This window comes from Ipomoea nil, unplaced genomic scaffold (genome assembly GCF_001879475.1).
Source record: "Ipomoea nil cultivar Tokyo-kokei standard unplaced genomic scaffold, Asagao_1.1 scaffold2036, whole genome shotgun sequence".
NCBI classification, from domain to species: Eukaryota; Viridiplantae; Streptophyta; class Magnoliopsida; order Solanales; family Convolvulaceae; genus Ipomoea; species Ipomoea nil.
In genome coordinates, this window is record NW_017618464.1 from 1,257,003 (window position 1) to 1,275,121 (window position 18,119).

The 18,119-nt window shown below is 33.4% G+C and overlaps 1 protein-coding gene across 1 annotated transcript; it reads right to left on the bottom strand.

The window, feature by feature from the left end:
* Window positions 1–6,163: 6,163 nt before the first annotated feature.
* LOC109148236 lies at window positions 6,164–9,183 on the bottom strand. The gene is made up of 3 exons (XM_019296111.1): window positions 8,002–9,183; window positions 6,820–7,362; window positions 6,164–6,642 (listed from the first exon to the last, which is right to left on the bottom strand). Exons 1-3 carry the CDS (start codon window positions 8,893–8,895, stop codon window positions 6,544–6,546), a joined length of 1,536 nt encoding a protein of 511 aa, XP_019151656.1. The 5' UTR covers window positions 8,896–9,183; the 3' UTR covers window positions 6,164–6,543.
* Between the last annotated feature and the right edge of the window lie 8,936 nt (window positions 9,184–18,119).

Sequence of the window (18,119 nt, forward strand, 5' to 3'; positions counted from 1 at the left end):
ACTGTGACTTTTGAGGATATATATGTAATTTCATGGTCCATCGTCGGGTTTTTAAGGTTCCGGTTGCATTTCCAGACCGCACTGTTACATTTGAATCCACTGTCGAAAGCAATCTACCAAATCTGGTCGCCTTTCTTCATCCTCCCTTTGGATTCAATGTAGTTGAGTTCGTAATAGAGCGAAGAAGACGACGTGTTTCCGAACCAGTGCAACGTCATCCTGGAGGCCTCCATGTGCTTCGACGAGAGCTGAAGGTTCTTCTGGAGATTGTCGATCACGGTCAACAAATGGTCAAATAGATGAAGGACCAAATCGTGTCAAAATTGTAAAGTTAAGGACTTAATTAGTTGAAATTTAAAATCGAGGACCAATATGTAAATTTAGCTATAGTCGAGGGACTATTTTAAGTATTTACTCTTTAACATAAGATAGGAGTATAAAAAAAATTAGAGGATTCAATGATTGGACAGTAAGGTCAAGAGTGTGCATGGAGAGCTGTCCGTCACCGCAATTAATGTCGCTTTGTTTTTCAACATAGATAGACTGTTTTCATGAATTGACAACCATGTCATTTACTACAATTTTTTTTTATGGGTTACAGATTTTGAATGTGACTACACAACGACCATAATTTTAAAATATATTTTTAAGATATCACATACTCCGTATTCAATTATTCACATGCAAGATGTCGGTTGTACTAAATATTACTCCGTGTACCAATATAATTTTTTTAAAAAAAAAATATTTATTAATTATTTATCAAAGGAATAAATAATGAAGTTATAAGGAACTCGAGACAAGTTATACTTAAGTTCTGACACAGTCTCTCAGTTATGACTATTACTATTTTTAGCCCTTCAATTATGACCGTATGTATTTATAATTGAGTCTCAGGTTCCTCCATTACTATGACTTTTATGAGAATAGGAGATGAAAATGGATACGATCATAATTGATGGACTGAGTAGTCAATATAAGTATAACTCGGAAATTTAAATATGACATTTTTCCTTTTTAAAGTTTAATTCTATATAAAAATTCATTGATATTGCTATAACAATATTACAATAAATTTGATTAAGTCAATGCTATGAGTCTATGACATATCACATAAGAGTTAAAACATAAACCCAATGTTTTGGGATGTGGAGGTATTCTTCGAGAGAGATTTGGCAATTGGGTTGGTGGTTTCATGGGTAAAAGACAGGACATGAAGGTGGCAAAGATGGAAATAAAGTTGGGCAATTATGAAGGGGTATGGAGTAGGATTGGAACAAGGTCAGGTCATATTTGGTAAAATAGTTAGTAGCTAATTTTAGCTTGTTTGATCACTATAAGTTGTTTGACTTATTAAACAATCAATATGAATGTTTGATTAATTAGTTTTTCATAACAGCTTATTACTCCAAAACACTAAAATTCAAAAAGCTGCTCAAGGCAGCTTTTACGAAAATCATTTTGTATGTAATCAGCTATAAGCTAACAAGTAATTTACCAAACATCTTTCTGCAATAGCTAATGTTATCAACTAGTCAAACCCACTAACCCAATCAGCTAACAGCTATTTACCAAACACCCCCTATATGTTCAAAGCGATTCTAAATTAATCAAATTTAAATAAAACGACTAAAGAGAAAATTACACTTTTTGTCCTGTGACTATTGGAGTCTTGTTAATTTCAGTACTCGACTTTAAAAACTAACAATTTAGTCTCGTAACTATGTAATTTTCAACACATTTGGTCCTCCACCTTCTCTTCTTTCTTCGCTTCCTTCTTCTTCGCGTGCGCACAGTTGATGCAATGACAAGGACGAAGCATAAAACAAGGGCAACAAATAACTTTTCCCTTTTTTTAAATCAACCGTTTTGTCCCATAAATAAACAATTTAAAAATATTTACGTTTTTCCGGCAACATATGGCTGGGAGAATCAAATGTGTTGAAAATTACATAGTTACGAGACTAAATTATTAGCTTTTAAAATCAAATACTGAAATTAACAAAACCACAATAGTCACAGGACCAAAAGTATAATTTTCTCAAAGACTAAATTAATTCTCCTCATTTAATTTAGTATTTTTATTTGAATTTTGATTAATATTGTATAAAAATCTCCCTCATTTTAAGTTTTTAACCTATTTTGTGCAGTAGCATCTGCCATCTATATCAAATTTATTGCACATTTATTATGTTTCTTAAAAATGTATTAAATGCAATTTTCATATTTTTCCCTAATAGGGAGTTTGGTTAGAGGGGGGAATTATGTGGGAAAGGAATTGTAATTCCATGGGAGTTGAATTACTGGGAATAAAGTGAGAATTTAAATTCCAGTGTTTGGTTGACAGGAATAGAATTACTGGGAATTTCAATTCCAATGTTTGGTATACATGGGAATTGAAATGGAATAAGTAGTATAAAGTCAAAAATGTCCATTATTGTTGTTAGACATTAATTTTAGGTTAAAAAAGGAAGAGGTAATTTTGACTCATCAGTATCTTTTTTTCCTAGGATTTAAAATCCCAGGGGGACATGGGATTTTAATTCCATGAAAATGGGGGAATTGCAATTCCATGGAATTGTAATTCCCACCAACCAAACTACGGAATTTAATGGCTTTTGGAATTAGGTGGGAATTAAGTGGGAAGGGAATTTAAAATCCCTCCAACCAAACGCCCTATAAAAGGTTGAATTCCAACCTAAAAGATTCCTACGTTTTGACCCAACAAAACATTTGAGAGGATGTAAATCACTGCAACTCACTAACTCAGCAACAGTCATTTTTCATATTCTTCAAATAATTGACCCCTCTCTCTCTCTCATGTATATTGTAGGACAAGGTCCACATTGTACAAATTTTTATATCCTTAACTTTCTATATTTTAAATAAAACTCATGTTGATATTTTTTTAAAAAATAAATTTACATTACATAAAGTCGTTACTCTAAATACATAAATTTGATTAAAAAAGACATTATTGTATGTACATAAATTTACTACTATAAATACAAATATTCACTACTGACGCCATTTTCATGTATATCAGTACTAGTTTTTTTACGCACTTTGTGCGAATGAGATAATGCCCAATAATTATTTTTAAATAAGTATTCCAAAGTATATCAATGCAATATTCTATAGGAGATTTTCATGCATATGTAAATAAATGTTGAATTTGTTTATTTAAACCGTTAATTTAAAGTATATAAATGCAAGATAATATATGAGAGATTGATTATAATTGTCACTAAAATAAATGTTTGCAACTTTGTACAAACACCTATTGATATTTAGTAGTGGTAGTTTTTTTCCTACATGTTTCATGTGTTGTGAGATGTGTGTCGCAGGTTATCATGTGAAAGTATTGAACGAAATATTAATATTTATTATATTTGTATAAAATACTTGGTAAATAAATAAATAAATAAATAAATAAATATAAATATATATATATATATATATATATATATATATATATATATATATATATATATATATATATATATATATAACATGTTTTGTATTATAACTTTGATATATAATTACAAGGTAATGTAAAAAAGAAGACAATGAACAATGTAGTGAATATAATAAATTAATAAATTTGAAGGTAATGAATCTTTGAATTGTAGAAAATAAAGATAATATAACTAATGAAATTATATTTCTTTTAAATTTTTTATAATGAATAATTTTTTTTTAAATAAAGCATTATAGACATCTAATTCTAAATTAATTAAATGCATATGTATTCTTTTTTGTTGTAGCTACTAATTTATTTAATTAATAAGAGTAATAAAGTGTCGTACATACTTTTCTTCAACAATAATGAAATCAATGATTTTTTTTTTTTTAAATTTCCATTCCTTGTTGAGACAAATTGTTTTGTGAGTTTGTCCATAACAATTGCTACAATTGCTGTTAATAGAGGATGATAATAAATAATTCAAAATATATGGTTACAATAGATATTAATATAATGATATAGTAAAAATTAACTTACAAATTTTTTTAGAAGTTTTCATGCATTGATAAAATTTTGATGTGTAAACTTGTTCAATTGAAGCTAGTAGGATGTTAACATTGTCAATTATTTGAAAAATGATCCTACCGTTTTAGAGTCCATGTGTAATTGTATTTATGATCAACAACTTTGTAGTTAGGCCGCGCAGGTCTGACAATGATGTAAGAACATTGTCCGATAAAAAAATAATAGTATAATATTAGTAATGTAATGTACAATTGTACCATTATAAAAAAATACAAAAAAAAAAAAAAAATTAATACCATAATGGCCTAAATCATTCCAATAATGCAAAAGCATAATTGAAATATTAAGTTTTGTTCTAAATAATCAGAAGAAGATTAATTTAAAAAAAAAAAAAAATTAACATAAATTTGTTTTTTTTTTAATAAAAAAATTCAAGAAAATTAAATAATTTTAAAGTAGTTCCTGATTTATAATATTTGATGCTCAACTTTGAATGCTATGTATTTAGTCGAGCTAATTATTTGACCAAAGTTTATGTTAAATTTTATATTATATATATTTTTAATACATTTTTTTAACATATTCATAATATATGTTTAACAATTATGTCAATTATACTTGGGATGAGGTTGGAACCTAAGACCTTATATAAATTAAGAGTATGTTAAGAATAATAAATAGTTAACGGAATATATGTTTAACAATTATGTCAATTATACTTGGGATGGGCTTCGAACCTAAGACCTTATATAAATTAAGAGTATGTTAAGAATAATAAATAGTCAACGGAATATTCCGTTACTAAAGTTTAAACTAACGGAATTTAGGGTTATTTAAGGGAAGAAAATAATATAATAGAGGGTAAATAAGGAAAATCATTAAAAGATACTAAAATCAAAATAATATGAACCATTCATTTTAAGAAACAATTAGTACTGACATTTTTTTTGTTCCAGTTAAGGGCCTAACATTATTCGCTCGGGCCTAACATTATTCGCTCTTATTAGATTTGTAGATATACCCGCATGTGCAGCTCAACTGATCACAGAGGTGAAACTTTGAAAGAATGACCAGGGACCGAATCTGACCAGCGGCAGTGTGGGAGCAACCTCTCAAAGTGAGGGGGGTTCCTTGTGAGTAGTGACCACAGGTTGGTTCATGGTCAGTTGAGTTCCCACAACTTATATCCTCCCAAATGCTCTGGTCAGGGTGTGAGGTTCCAATAATATTAGTCTATACAATATTATTTTTATGTACTTACACAAGCCATAGATATAATAATTTACATAGAAAACAGAAAGATCAGCACAGCTTGCACAGCTGGCCTTTTTCTACCAGTGATTGCACAGCTTTTATAGGAATTAAAATTAAAATTGCCGTAAAACACTCGCATGATTTTTTTTGATCCGTTTAGTTTCTCAAATTACTCCTAATTCTCCAAAATCGTTAATCAAAAGGACAAATGTCTCAGTTTTACCCGGCAAACCAGTTGGTCGCTCCCTCCAAACGCGACTGGCTAGTCGCCAGTGATTATTGCCGAAAAGTGTAGAAAAAGTCACTAGAACCTTAGGTAAATGTAATTACAGGTTACGTACCAATCGATTTCTGGGCTTAAATGTTTCAAAATAACATTTTTATGAGTTCAATTGCAAACCCCAAATGCTAGGACTTGTAAGAAATGAGGCCAATATGAACATTTGTAATGTAGCAATACCACGCTAGTGGGTGGTGACCTAATATTTAACTAAGAATGATATATGGTAGGTGACACATTTCCATAACAAAACATGTGCCTACAAAACTAACACATGACCACCATAATACCAATAATGCACCCCAAGATAAAGAATAATTCAAAACAACCAAACACAAGAATTTTTTAATTCCATTAGAACACCAAAAACTATTCCTGGAAAGCACCAAAAACATTTCACATTTGACTAATCAAAGCATAATGTTCTCAGAGGTAGATTTCACAGTTCAACCACCAAATTGAGGGTCCCCACACCTTCATTTTAATAGAGACACTCAATTATGCTTCTCATTAAAGTCGCACTCCACACTTCTCCATCAACAATTATAAATCACGGGATATGTTCAATACGGTAATAACATGAATAACGTACCTGACATATGCGTGGCATTGTTGTATATACCTCGCGAGTGAGTTTGATATAAGCACTCTTAAAAACCAAAATGCAAATAGAGATGAGTCCAGTTTAGCACTCTTGACCTTTGATCAGAGACGAAAATTGAAGAGAGAGAGTGCATAACCCGATGAGGGGGGTTAAAAAAATAGATAGAATCCAGAAGCCTACACTGCACTAATCGTCTTAATAAATATTACAAGTATACACCGAGAATATTTGCTAAACTAATTCATTTCTTTCCCCCTAGTGGCGATGCCCGGGGGGCTCGGAACTAGGGGCTAGCTTGGGAAGACCTAAGAAAAATGTCGCCAAGGAAAATTTAATGAATGAAGAGAGATACACATAGGAGTTGCCGGAGAAAAGTTGCCTTGGAAAACTAACGTCCCTCAAAATTTCGGATTATCATATTTCACTGACCTCGTCTTCCCTACATACACCCACATCCACCGCCATGCTTTTTCCCTCGGAATTTAAGACTCTGCAGCAGTTCCTCCTCGGAGACTGTCAAAACGCAATTTAAAAGACGAAACATTAGAGTGTTGCCACACTAATGAACGGTGAGCTATTAATGATGTCTAAATATGTTTTACCATGTTAACTCTTTTAAGAAAAACATTCAAATCGGAGCAATCTTTTAAGTATTATCATAGTAAACATAAACAAGAATAAGGGGCTTACTCTATCCCATAAATGTGGATCGGGCTTCTTATAAACCTCTATTCTCTCAATTTCAGACGGTTGTGCCATTTTCCATTTGCACGCGGGATGAGGAACTCGGTGACGAGTATACTTGCTGACCGTTTGATTACCAAAAGGATCCATTTTTGCACTCGACAAATAAAAGACAAAAGGCTTTTGGCACGGGTTCCTCATTACGGGCCTCGTGTTAAAAGGATAGGCTGTATAATCCGCTCTCTTGTACCAATTCAAGAACGTCCTCGATGGCATTTCTATTTCACGGGGAGACAACACCCCACGAAAAATCTGAACCGCAAAGCCCCACGAAACAGAGATTGTCCAACTCCTCGCTTTGTCATAGCATATCGATTGTTGCAAAATACCAGCTGAGTCGAGGCTCGCTGGAATTAGAAGCCGCTTTAGAGCTTGCACTCGTGAAACATTGGGAAAGATCGGTTCCACCACATCCAGATGATGCAACGTGACCAATGGTGTCACCGGATGCGATGCTAGCAACCCGAATAAGTTCCCGTATACATCATACTGCATAACCAATCAAACAAGAAACATCATCATAATTTAGCTAACTCTGCATAACCTTTCAAGAAACCATTAACTACAAAAGCTAAATTGCATATAATGCTGAAAACCCCTGGCCTAGATTAAGCAAAAAATAAAGAAATAGATAACAGTTGATCACTATGGCTGCTTATTAATAACCCAAACACAATTGCAGGATAGACTCCAATCATAAGCACATATACTCTCATATTGTACTTGCACATTCAACAATTTGCATTCAAAATCGACTTTAAGCCTCGAATCCCCAAAGAGAAATAGCCACACACACAAGACAAGAGGCCTTTTGTTTAACTAAAGATTCTCAAGAAAACAACAAAAGCTTGCAACTTTGTGGTACCAAACCTATAAAAAGTCTCTCAATGTACAACCTGGAATCACTTGTTGTCTGGTTTGTCTCAAATCATAACTAGAACAAGAGAAGCAAAATAGTGAAAATACAAATCCTACCACAATTAAGCACATTCAATCAAGATTTCCCAATACAAAACAGAGTTTACCCAGTACAGACCCTCGGGTTTTGGCTGCAAAGTTACCCAATGCAACACAATTACACTTTCGGGTAGTGACTGTGAGTTTTCCTCGTTCAAATATTAAACTCACCTGGTGGAAGCCAAGTTCTTTGGTGAGTGGAACACCGAGTTCAGACATACAAGCTTGCATTCGATCATCGGAGCCATAGAGCCCGGGGTATCTCTGAATGCACCTATCCTGCATTTTGTCAAGAGCTTTAGCCAATGGGTAGCTAATGGCAAAGCCACCACCCCCATAAGCCATACTATAAGAGAAGTAAATGTTCTGCAAATGGCTCTCACTGGAACTCCCAATATAGTAAAACTGATTATGATCATACTTGTTGAGAATCCTAACCAAATTATCAGTTACAAAAACGGTGTCATCGTCCCCCATCACGAACCACCGCACGTTCTCCATCCCCAACCGGAGAGTCTCCGACACGATCCGCGAAATCCGGATGGCGGACCGGTGCCCCTGCCGGTTCTTGTACGCGAACCGCGAGGTGTCCTCGGAGATTCTCAATTCCGGGAGGGATGAACCCTCCCCTTTCGCCGTCTTCACCGCCTTGTCCAACCACACTATTCCCCTCATCTTCTCCTCCGGCTTCCACCATAGCTTCGTGTAATTCTTCCGCTTGTCCCACAGCTTCGCCGACGCCGCAATGCCGAACACTATATGCTCCAACCCCGTTCTCTCACTTCCCCGGACCGCCGTGGAGTTGATTTCCCGGCGAATGGGCAAGGCGGCGCTATGTCGGTGAGGGAAAACGTCGTCGTTGCAAGTCCTGGAGCTAGAAACCAGCTTGAGAGTATACACCACGTAGGTAACGGACACAAATAGAATGAGCCAGACCATGAATTTGGCCATGGCTCGATTCTGCGACCCAGGAACCGAACGAGGCGTGCCGGAAGAAGGGTTCTTCATCTGATCCCAGATGATTTTCTCAGAATCCTTATCCCTCTGTAACACCTTGATCGTCATTGCCTCAACCGCTCAACCCAAAACCAGTTGGGTTGGAAACGATCGAACTTACAGCGCCGGAAACAATGGCTTGTCCGGCAAATATTACGGCAAAAAATCAAAGCTTTGAAGCAAAAACGCGGCAGATCTAAGGAATAAGGTTCTGGGCTTTCGAAATATTCAAAGATGAAAAGAATTTGAGTTGCTTTGTTACAGAAAAAGAGGAAAGTAAAGGGGGAGATAACATGCATTAACTGTGGTTTTCCGCAGTGAGGAAGAAGCACTGCGCCCCCATCAATGAGCTTAAACCTTTCACAAGAACAGAGAAGACTAAAAACAATTTTACATTATTTCTAGGTCTCTACCAGTCTACTACTATCTACGGTCTACCGTATAAATTACTCCCTATTAATTACATTTAATTTATGCGTAATCTTATTCCATTAACCCAATTTGTTAACTCCATTGGAATTTCAAGAATCCACGTAAATTTTTTTTTTTATTATATAGCAATATTTATAAAGTATTATATTTTTGTTGTATATAGTAACGTTTTCGGTGAACGATTTTCAGAATAGAATTGGATTGAATTAATTTTATATGTTAAGATGTGAATATTAGAAGAAATTTTTTATTCGAATATATTACTCATTTAATTAATGATAATATGCAACAGCTATCCAAATGTGGGTTGTGGGTGAAAGTTACATTTCTCTACGGTATATATTTGGTGAAATTCATTTGATATCTAATTATTCTATATCCTTGATACAAGCAATTACTCCAATTGCAATTTTTTCTTGGAATAAGGGTCAAATAGGCCATCGAACTGCACACAATAAAACAATTAGGCCACTGAACTTAAAAAACCAACAATTGGGTCCCTAAACTAATCAATTTCAAACAATTCTTTCAATTAGAAGGTTTCCAACAGGTCATCCTTCCAAATTAATTATTTTTTAAATTTTAAAAATTAATTATTTAAATTTAAAAAAAAAAAAAAAAAAAAAAAAAAAAAAAAAAAAACTGGTTCCAGCTCCAGCTGGATTCCAGTTTTTTTTTTTTTAATTTAATTTAAAAATAATTAATTTTTAAAATTTATATTTTAAAAAAATAATTAATTTGGGAGATGACCTGTTGACCTGTTAGAAACCTTCAAATTGGAAGAATTGTTTGAAATTGATTAGTTTAGGGACCTAATTGTTGATTTTTTAAGTTCAATGGCCTAATTGTTTTATCGTGTGCAGTTCGATGGCCTATTTGACCCTTATTCCTTTTTTCTTTAATTCTTCCAAAAGTTAAATCCTAACTCTAAAGGCCTCTATACCCCGACCCGACAAAGCATTTGAGAGGATATAAATTATGGTAACTTAACTGAACATGAATCACAGGGACTAGACCTTTACTTACTGTGCACAAGGAGCTCTCCTCACTTTGAGAGGCAACTCCCACACTGTTGCTATAATTTGTTCTTTAATTGATTTGATGAAATGGTGATTTAGAAAGCATCTTAGATGTTACTTAAGGAAAGTGCATAAAAGCTCTTATTTAGACTGCTAATATGTAATGGTCCGCAAACTACACATTACAGGACGTTTGGTTGGAAGGGGGGAATTATGTGGGAAAGGAATTGTAATTCTATGGGAGTTGAATTACTGGAAATAAAGTGGGAATTTAAATTCCAGTGTTTGGTTGATAGGAATAGAATTACTGGGAGTTTCAATTCCAATGTTTGGTATACATGGGAATTGAAAGGGAATAAGTAGTATAAAGTCCAAAATGTCCATTATTGTTGTTAAAAGGAAAGATTAGACATTCATTTTAGGTTAAAAAAGAGAAGGGTAATTTTGTCTCATCAGTATTTTTTTTCTTCCTAAAATCTCAGGAATTAAAATACCAGGGGGGACATGGGATTTTAATTCCATGAAAATGGGGGAATTGCAATTCCCTCCAACCAAACTACAAAATTTAATGGCCTTTGGAATTATGTGGGAATTAAGTGGAAAGGGAATTTAAAATCCCTCCAACCAAACGCCCTGTGAAAGTTAAATCGTATTACATTTTATTTTCTAATGTGAAACCCACGCTCCACTTATTTGATTACCCTTTTTCTTTCTTTCTCTTTCTTCAAAGTAGTACATGATACATAACAAAAATATATATTTTTTGCATTTTTGTGGGCAAAAATATATGTTTTCTAATAGGTGTCCCTAGGCCGTTCCACTTTTACAGTTAGGAGCCCAAAAATTGACCGGCCGCTTAGGCGGCGAAATTGGTCAAAATCAGTCTAGTCGGTCAACTCGGTTGAGTCGGTCGATTTCGTCCGATGTCGTGTGGTCCAGTCGTCCGTAAACTAGTTTGATACGCTAAATTTTTGGCTGATTGAAGTATTTGAGTATTTCATATTTGTGTATTTTTTATTTTTTAATATTATTTTAATGTTATGACTTATGAATTATCATTATTTCATTTATTTAGATGTGTTATTTGATTGAATGTTGAAAACAATCTCATTAAAATTGTCAAATTATAAGTCTGCCACTATTTTTTGATGTCCACCTAGTATCGCCTAAGTCGCACAAGCTCTAGGCGCAGTCCAAACGCCCGACTAGTGCCTAGCGCTTAGTGCAACTATGAAAAATACGGAGTACTAAAACAATGGAGATGCGATGTCGTGGGATAAATAAGTTACTTCTTTCTTTTTATCATAGTTCTACATGCAGGGAGCGATGGACACGTGGTCTTAATCAATCCGGTGGTCGGGCCGGTTGGATATGGCCCGTGTTTTGGGACTTGCTGGAGACAAACGTCAAACCGACTCAAACGGTGGTTCAAAAAAAAATGTGAATTTTCTCGTCATCCAAAATGTTGGCACGCTCATACCTACAATTTTATAATGTAACATTAATTATGTTTTTTTGGGTTAATTGTGTTTTCTTGTTATTGGTTTTCCAATAGGCGTGCAAACAAATTTTACATTGCATATTCAACAATCCACCCACCACCATTACTTATCTCCATCATCACATTCTTAATGTACATTTTTATAATTCATAATGTATATTATAATATAATATACATATAATATACATATGCATTATTCTAAAACATAATGTACACTATTCTAACTCATAAAATATATTATCTTAACCTAAAAGTTACATTATTCTAACACATAAATTAAAATATATTATTCTAATTCATAAAATATATTATTTTAATTCATAAAATTTAATAACGTCGTTTTGGACCATAGCTGTGTGGACCGTAATTTGCCAACTACTTATTGTTATCATCAATACGAAATACAATTGTCACTTGTATTCTGCATTTGCATTTCATATAAAAAGTAATTAAATTTAAAATAAATATGTATTTTAAATTATTTCCAAAAAGAAATAAAAAAAAAAAATTGAATGACAAATCCTTAGATTTATGTCTGTTTTCTTTTAATTTTGGGTTACTTTTGAATTCAGTAATTCCACCATTATTTTCCTTGCCAGCAAGAAAGTGAGGATTTTATGCTAATTATGATTAGCAACTCCCAGTTTTCCGGTAACTATATTAAATTCTTTCTTCTTTCAAAGATAATTTTTTTATTTCAATTTTTGTCACCGGATTTCCTTTTCACTAACGGAATTTTTTCCTTTTTGGCCCCTGATTTGCAAAAGCAAAGTTTATTGTGTGAGCAAATCAAGTAACAAAAAAATGCAAAATTTGTGAAACTTTAACTTGGAAACACGTATCAAGATTCCAACACCACAAGAAAAACCTCCAAAGTTTTTTTGGTTTAATCACAGTTTTTTTTTTAATATATCAAAATTAATTTCAGCGGAATTATTTTTTTTGTGATAAGAAAAATCTGCAATCATTACTTAAAAAGTGTACACCAAGTACATCACGCCTTATAACCTTAGCTAACAAAGGACCATATAAAGGTAAAACAACTCAGGTGCTCATAATTGACTGGCTTAAACCAAGAAGGTCAATAAATCACTCACACTGAAAGTCAAACTTAAAACATTGTAATTAACAAATTAACTTAGTTAGGGTTGACCGAAATCGAAACTATTTTTTTGTTGGTAAACCTAGAACGGTGACAAAGTACGATTTTTGGTTAAATTTGAAAGACCATACAATCGACCTTATCTACGTCTCATAAATAAAATTTTGTAATTTAATAATTAATTAACATCTTCCAAAGAAAGTAATATGTGAAAGTGTGATATATTCGCCTTTCCAATTTATGTTTTAATATTTATCTCCAAAATATAATAGGAAAGTTTGCAATAAGGGGAAATTGTTAAAGCTCTTTGCATCACGCAATTAAGCAGGGCAAATTATGCCCTGGACCTGTGTCCACAGTGAATTGTGGACACGGGCCCAAAACGACATCGTTTTTCAAAAAAAAAACGCGTCATTTAGTTATAAAAAAAAATTTTCACGCGCGTTTTGCCGTTAACGGCGTTATTTTTTTTTTATTATGAATGTACAGTTATGCCATTATGAATGTACAGTTATGCCGTTATGAATGTACAGTTATACAATTATGAAATTATGAACACAGAGCTCTAACATTATGAACTTACAATTATGAACATATATAGTGATAAAATTATGACCATGGAGCTTTAAAATTTTGAATATAGAGCTTCGAAGATTATGAATGTACAGTTATGGAGTTATGAATCTACAGTTATGAGATTATGAATCTACAGTTACGGAATTATGAATGTATAGTTATTGATCGAATTATGAACAAAGAGCTCTAACATTATGAACTTACAATTATGAACATATAGTGATAAAATTATGAACATAGAGCTCTAAAGTGTGAACATAGAGCTTCGAAAATTATGAATGTACAATTATAGAGTTATGAATGTACAGTTATGGAGTTATGAATGTACAGTTATGGAGTTATGAATGTACAGTTATAGAGTTATAAATGTACAGTTATTAATAATATAGTAATAAAATTATAAATATATACTCTTATAACGAAGCGTCTGAAATTTAAAAAAAAAAAAAAAAAAAAAAAAAAAAAAAAAAAGGAGATAACAATGTCTAACGGCACTGTTACCCGTGTCCAGCAAGCATGCTGGACACGGGTCCAACGCATAACGATTGATTAAGCAGAGTGTCCTTTTCCTTCTCTTATCAATACTCTCTTATACGACAAGTCAACTGCATTTTGCAACGGCACTTGTTTTTTTTCGTCGTTTTCAACGAAGATGTGGTTTTTTTGATCACTCGTTGTCGCCGTCAACATTATGGAAAAACTGCACCCATCGTTACGTTTTACTGCTTTTACGGTGTCGGATCGGAACAGATCCGGTGGTATACTATCCGCCAACACCATGTAACAGTCCCATAATTTTGTCGATCTTGCCGACATAAATACGTGAATAATGCTACGAAGTTATTTCGATCTGTTGAAAAATTATGGCATGCAATTACTTGGTGACGTGATATTATTGTATTATTATATCTTTTTTGCATACCAGTATTTGTCCCGTGCGATGCACGGAAAATATGTTATAAAAATATACACTATATGAGGTTTATTCATATATAAAATTTTTGTTATTTAATAATTATTATGTGTGAATTCCTATGATAAAATTATGAACATAAATATATTTACAATTAAAATAATATTTAAGGTGGGTGATTACTACAAATCTTAAACTATATTAAAAATTTAGTACATAGTATTTAATATTATAAATTTTTAAGAACTTAGTAAACTACAATAGTAATTGAATTATAATTTCAGAGTCACCACGGATCAAAATTTTTAGACCTTTGAGATTTCTAACTCTAGATGTAGCAACATACAATTGACCTTTAAAGACCAAAATCACAATCTTAGTTAGAACATTGATTTTTTTTCTTCCAAATACTATCAATTAAGTGTGTAATCAATAAAAGATGAGAACTAATAATTCGATAATATAATCTTAATGTTACTAAACCTACTTCACGTCAATTAAGTTGGAGAGTGTTGTTGGATAGTATCCGATGAATCCACGAATAACGCATCTTTGTCTCCGTAGTCCTCAATATGCACATCAACAATCTTAAATATTAAGCCACATAGCTATGCTATATATTAATTTCAAACTTATGGACTTTGGGGTTGCATGCATGCTTCTTAAAGCCATATGGCTTTAAGATGTGAAAATTAAATGTTGCATTTAATTTTCACATCTTAAAGCCTATTTAATTTTCACAAGACTTTCACATCTTAAAGTCATATGGTATTGTGAAAATTAAATGCAACATTCAATTTTCACAAGACCATATAACTTTATTATATATAAGATAGTATTCGCTTATTTAGTATCCCACCACTATGACACTAATTTAAATTGATTAATTCAAATTTATTTGCATAGTTTGACCTTTACACAAGACTAAGAGCAATTGCAAACTGCAATCCACCTACTTAGTGACCAAAAGATCCATTGCTTCACACCGAAAAATATATGACAAATTGTCCATAACGACAATAGTAGGGTTTTTAGATTGATTTTTGAGGTGCCAAATAAGAGAGACGAGAGAGGAAAATGTGAGAAAAAAGAAAAGGAAAAAGAAATAATAAATAGTGTATTTATGATCCCCGCGTGACGTGTATGCGCCCAGCTAGGCGCTTTTTGTGCGCCTCACGCGAGCTGGCGGCTTCCTTCTCTCTTTTAGTGGACTCACAAATTTGAAAAAATGTGAAAATGCACCAGAATGAAATGCATGTCACAAAAATGCACCACACATAATGGTGTATTTTTGAGCACTTTGTGATGCATTTATGCATATCATACCGACCGCACGGAAAGCTCTGTTCTCACAGGAACCTGACCCTATATACAAGGGCGAAGCCACCTTGTGGTTGCAGGGGACCTTCCCCCACGCCCAACCCCCAAAAAATTATTTTATTAATATTATAATGTTTTTTTTTGGCCCCCTCTATCCCATCCAAAAGCAAAATTTATTTTATTAATATTATAATATTTTTTTGGTCCCCCTTTGCCCCATTCAAAAGTTTTTAGAGTAGTTTCCAAGTAATTTTTCATTTCTCTTTTATTCTTTAAAGCTTTGAATTTTTTTTATAAATTACTTTTTATTAAATTATTGAAGATAAATTCAACCGTCCTCACCATAACAAAAAGTTTAGATATTGTAGTTAAATGGTAGCTAAATCGCATCTTAGAACACTATGTATTTACTGCTAAGGAAAATGAAATACATTGCAATGGTTGGCCCTCCGCACTAACAATTCCTGGCTCCGCCCCAACATATATATATATATATATATATATATATATATATATATATATATATATGTGTGTGTGTGTGTGTGTGTGTGTGTGTGTGTGTGTGTGTGTGTGTGTGTGTGTGTGTCTTTTTTTTTTTTTAATCTTTAAACAAACTTTGTATACGTGACAAGTCTAAATAACGTCATGTAGGAGGTTAATGGAATTTATAGGTAAATAATCAATTTTTGGATTTGAAATGTATGAAAAATCATGAGTTAATGTATTTAACTACTTAATTTAAAAATTATGAGCCTATTTGACTTTTTGTATAAGGTTGATAAACTTTTTATAAAAAATTGTATTAATTAAAGCGGTGTGTTATTTTAATTACTTTAAATCGTTCAACCGCTAAACTTTTCGTATCACTTGTCAATTGTCACACAATAATTGGGTATTTAGGCTACAGCAGATGTATCTAGGTAGAGATGCACCTACTCGTCTCAATCAATCAACAACTATATGTACGATAGTATAATAACCTTGCTGGGTTGCAGCATATATGAGCATTCTCTGTATGTACGTTCAGATTTTCTTCACTCTTTATTACTCCGTATTTTTTTTCAACTCCTTAGTACTTATGTGATGATTACTTAACAAATTATTATTATTATTTTTTCGAAAGCACAAATTAAAATATTTACTTCTTATTTGCATTGTAAAATCACTATATTTTGAAAATCACTATATATTTACATTTCAGAAAAAATTTCAATTTTAGTCATATGACTATATGAGCTTTATTAATTTCAGCACCTAACTTTTAAGAGTTCTACTACATAGACTCCCAAAATTCTACTCCCTCATTTATACTCCCTGAGGTGAGGTGGCAAATCAGGATTGGTTATTTTCATCATGTGGGTCCACAGAAAAATGTCTACATTAAGAGCATGTGAGAGGGAGTACAAGTTGGGAGTTTAAAATGGGAGTACACCAAGTATTTTCCAACTTTTAAAAGTGTCAATTTAGTACATCGAGTATGTAATTTTTGTCAATTTTGGTCACTCCCGTCAAATTTTGCCAAAAAATTTTAATAGGTAAAATAATGAGGATATTTTAGTCATTTTATCCTTTTTCCTTCTTCTCCGACGAGGTGTTTCAGGCCAAATCTTTTCTTTCTTTCTTCTCAATCTCAAGCAGAGCAAAGCTCTGGCATTGGAGGCTAACATTTCCGGCCAAAGAGAGGGATTAACAAGACCGCGGTGAGGACGACGACCACGGTGAGGACGACATATCTTTCTTCTCCGACGAGTGGAATAGCATTGGCCGGCTGCACGGAGTCCGTCGAACACCTCCGTGGTTTCCGAGTGGTCCTTGGAGTGCGCCAGTGCTAATATCACTGACCTGCCGGCTACCTCGTACTTCCTCGGTTGCCTGGTCGGCAGACTCACGATATCCACGTTCGCCGACACCTCCATTGGCCGGAAGAAAATGCTAGAATGGCTGCAGAACCTTCGATTTGGTCCTCCAAGATGGTTCCCCAACGTCGGTGGTGCCTGGTCTAAGGAAGTTACCAGTCAAAATGCTTTGGTATTCCGCTAAGCTCGCAAAAGTGGCGTTTAGATTTGTGTTGGTTTTAAAAGTAGCCTTGAGCCGCTTCGCCTGTACTTTCGAAGTCGGGAGAACTCACTGGAAACAATTGAAACATGGTAGACTTGCCGGAGAAGAAGAAAAGATATGAGAAATGACTAAAATACCCTCATTATTTCAACTATTAAAAATTTTCGGTGAAATTTGATCGACAATTTGACCGGAGTGACCAAAATTGACAAAAATTACATGCTCAAGGTACTAAATTGACACTTTTAAAAGTTAGGTGTTGAAATTAACAAAGCCCCTATAGTCATATGACCAAAATTGAAATTTTCTCTTACATTTCAGATGCACCCTTAACAGGCCGTTTAGTTGAATGAAGAAATTATGGGGGAAAAG

Coding starts and splice junctions, on each gene's coding strand:
- LOC109148236 (XM_019296111.1), bottom strand. CDS start 8,895: ATGACGATCAAGGTGTTACAGAGGGATAAGGATTCTGAGAAAATCATC. Junction 7,363..8,001: donor AAGAACTTGGCTTCCACCAG/GTGAGTTTAATA, acceptor TTGGTTATGCAG/TATGATGTATACGGGAACTT. Junction 6,643..6,819: donor ATCCACATTTATGGGATAGA/GTAAGCCCCTTA, acceptor GCGTTTTGACAG/TCTCCGAGGAGGAACTGCTG.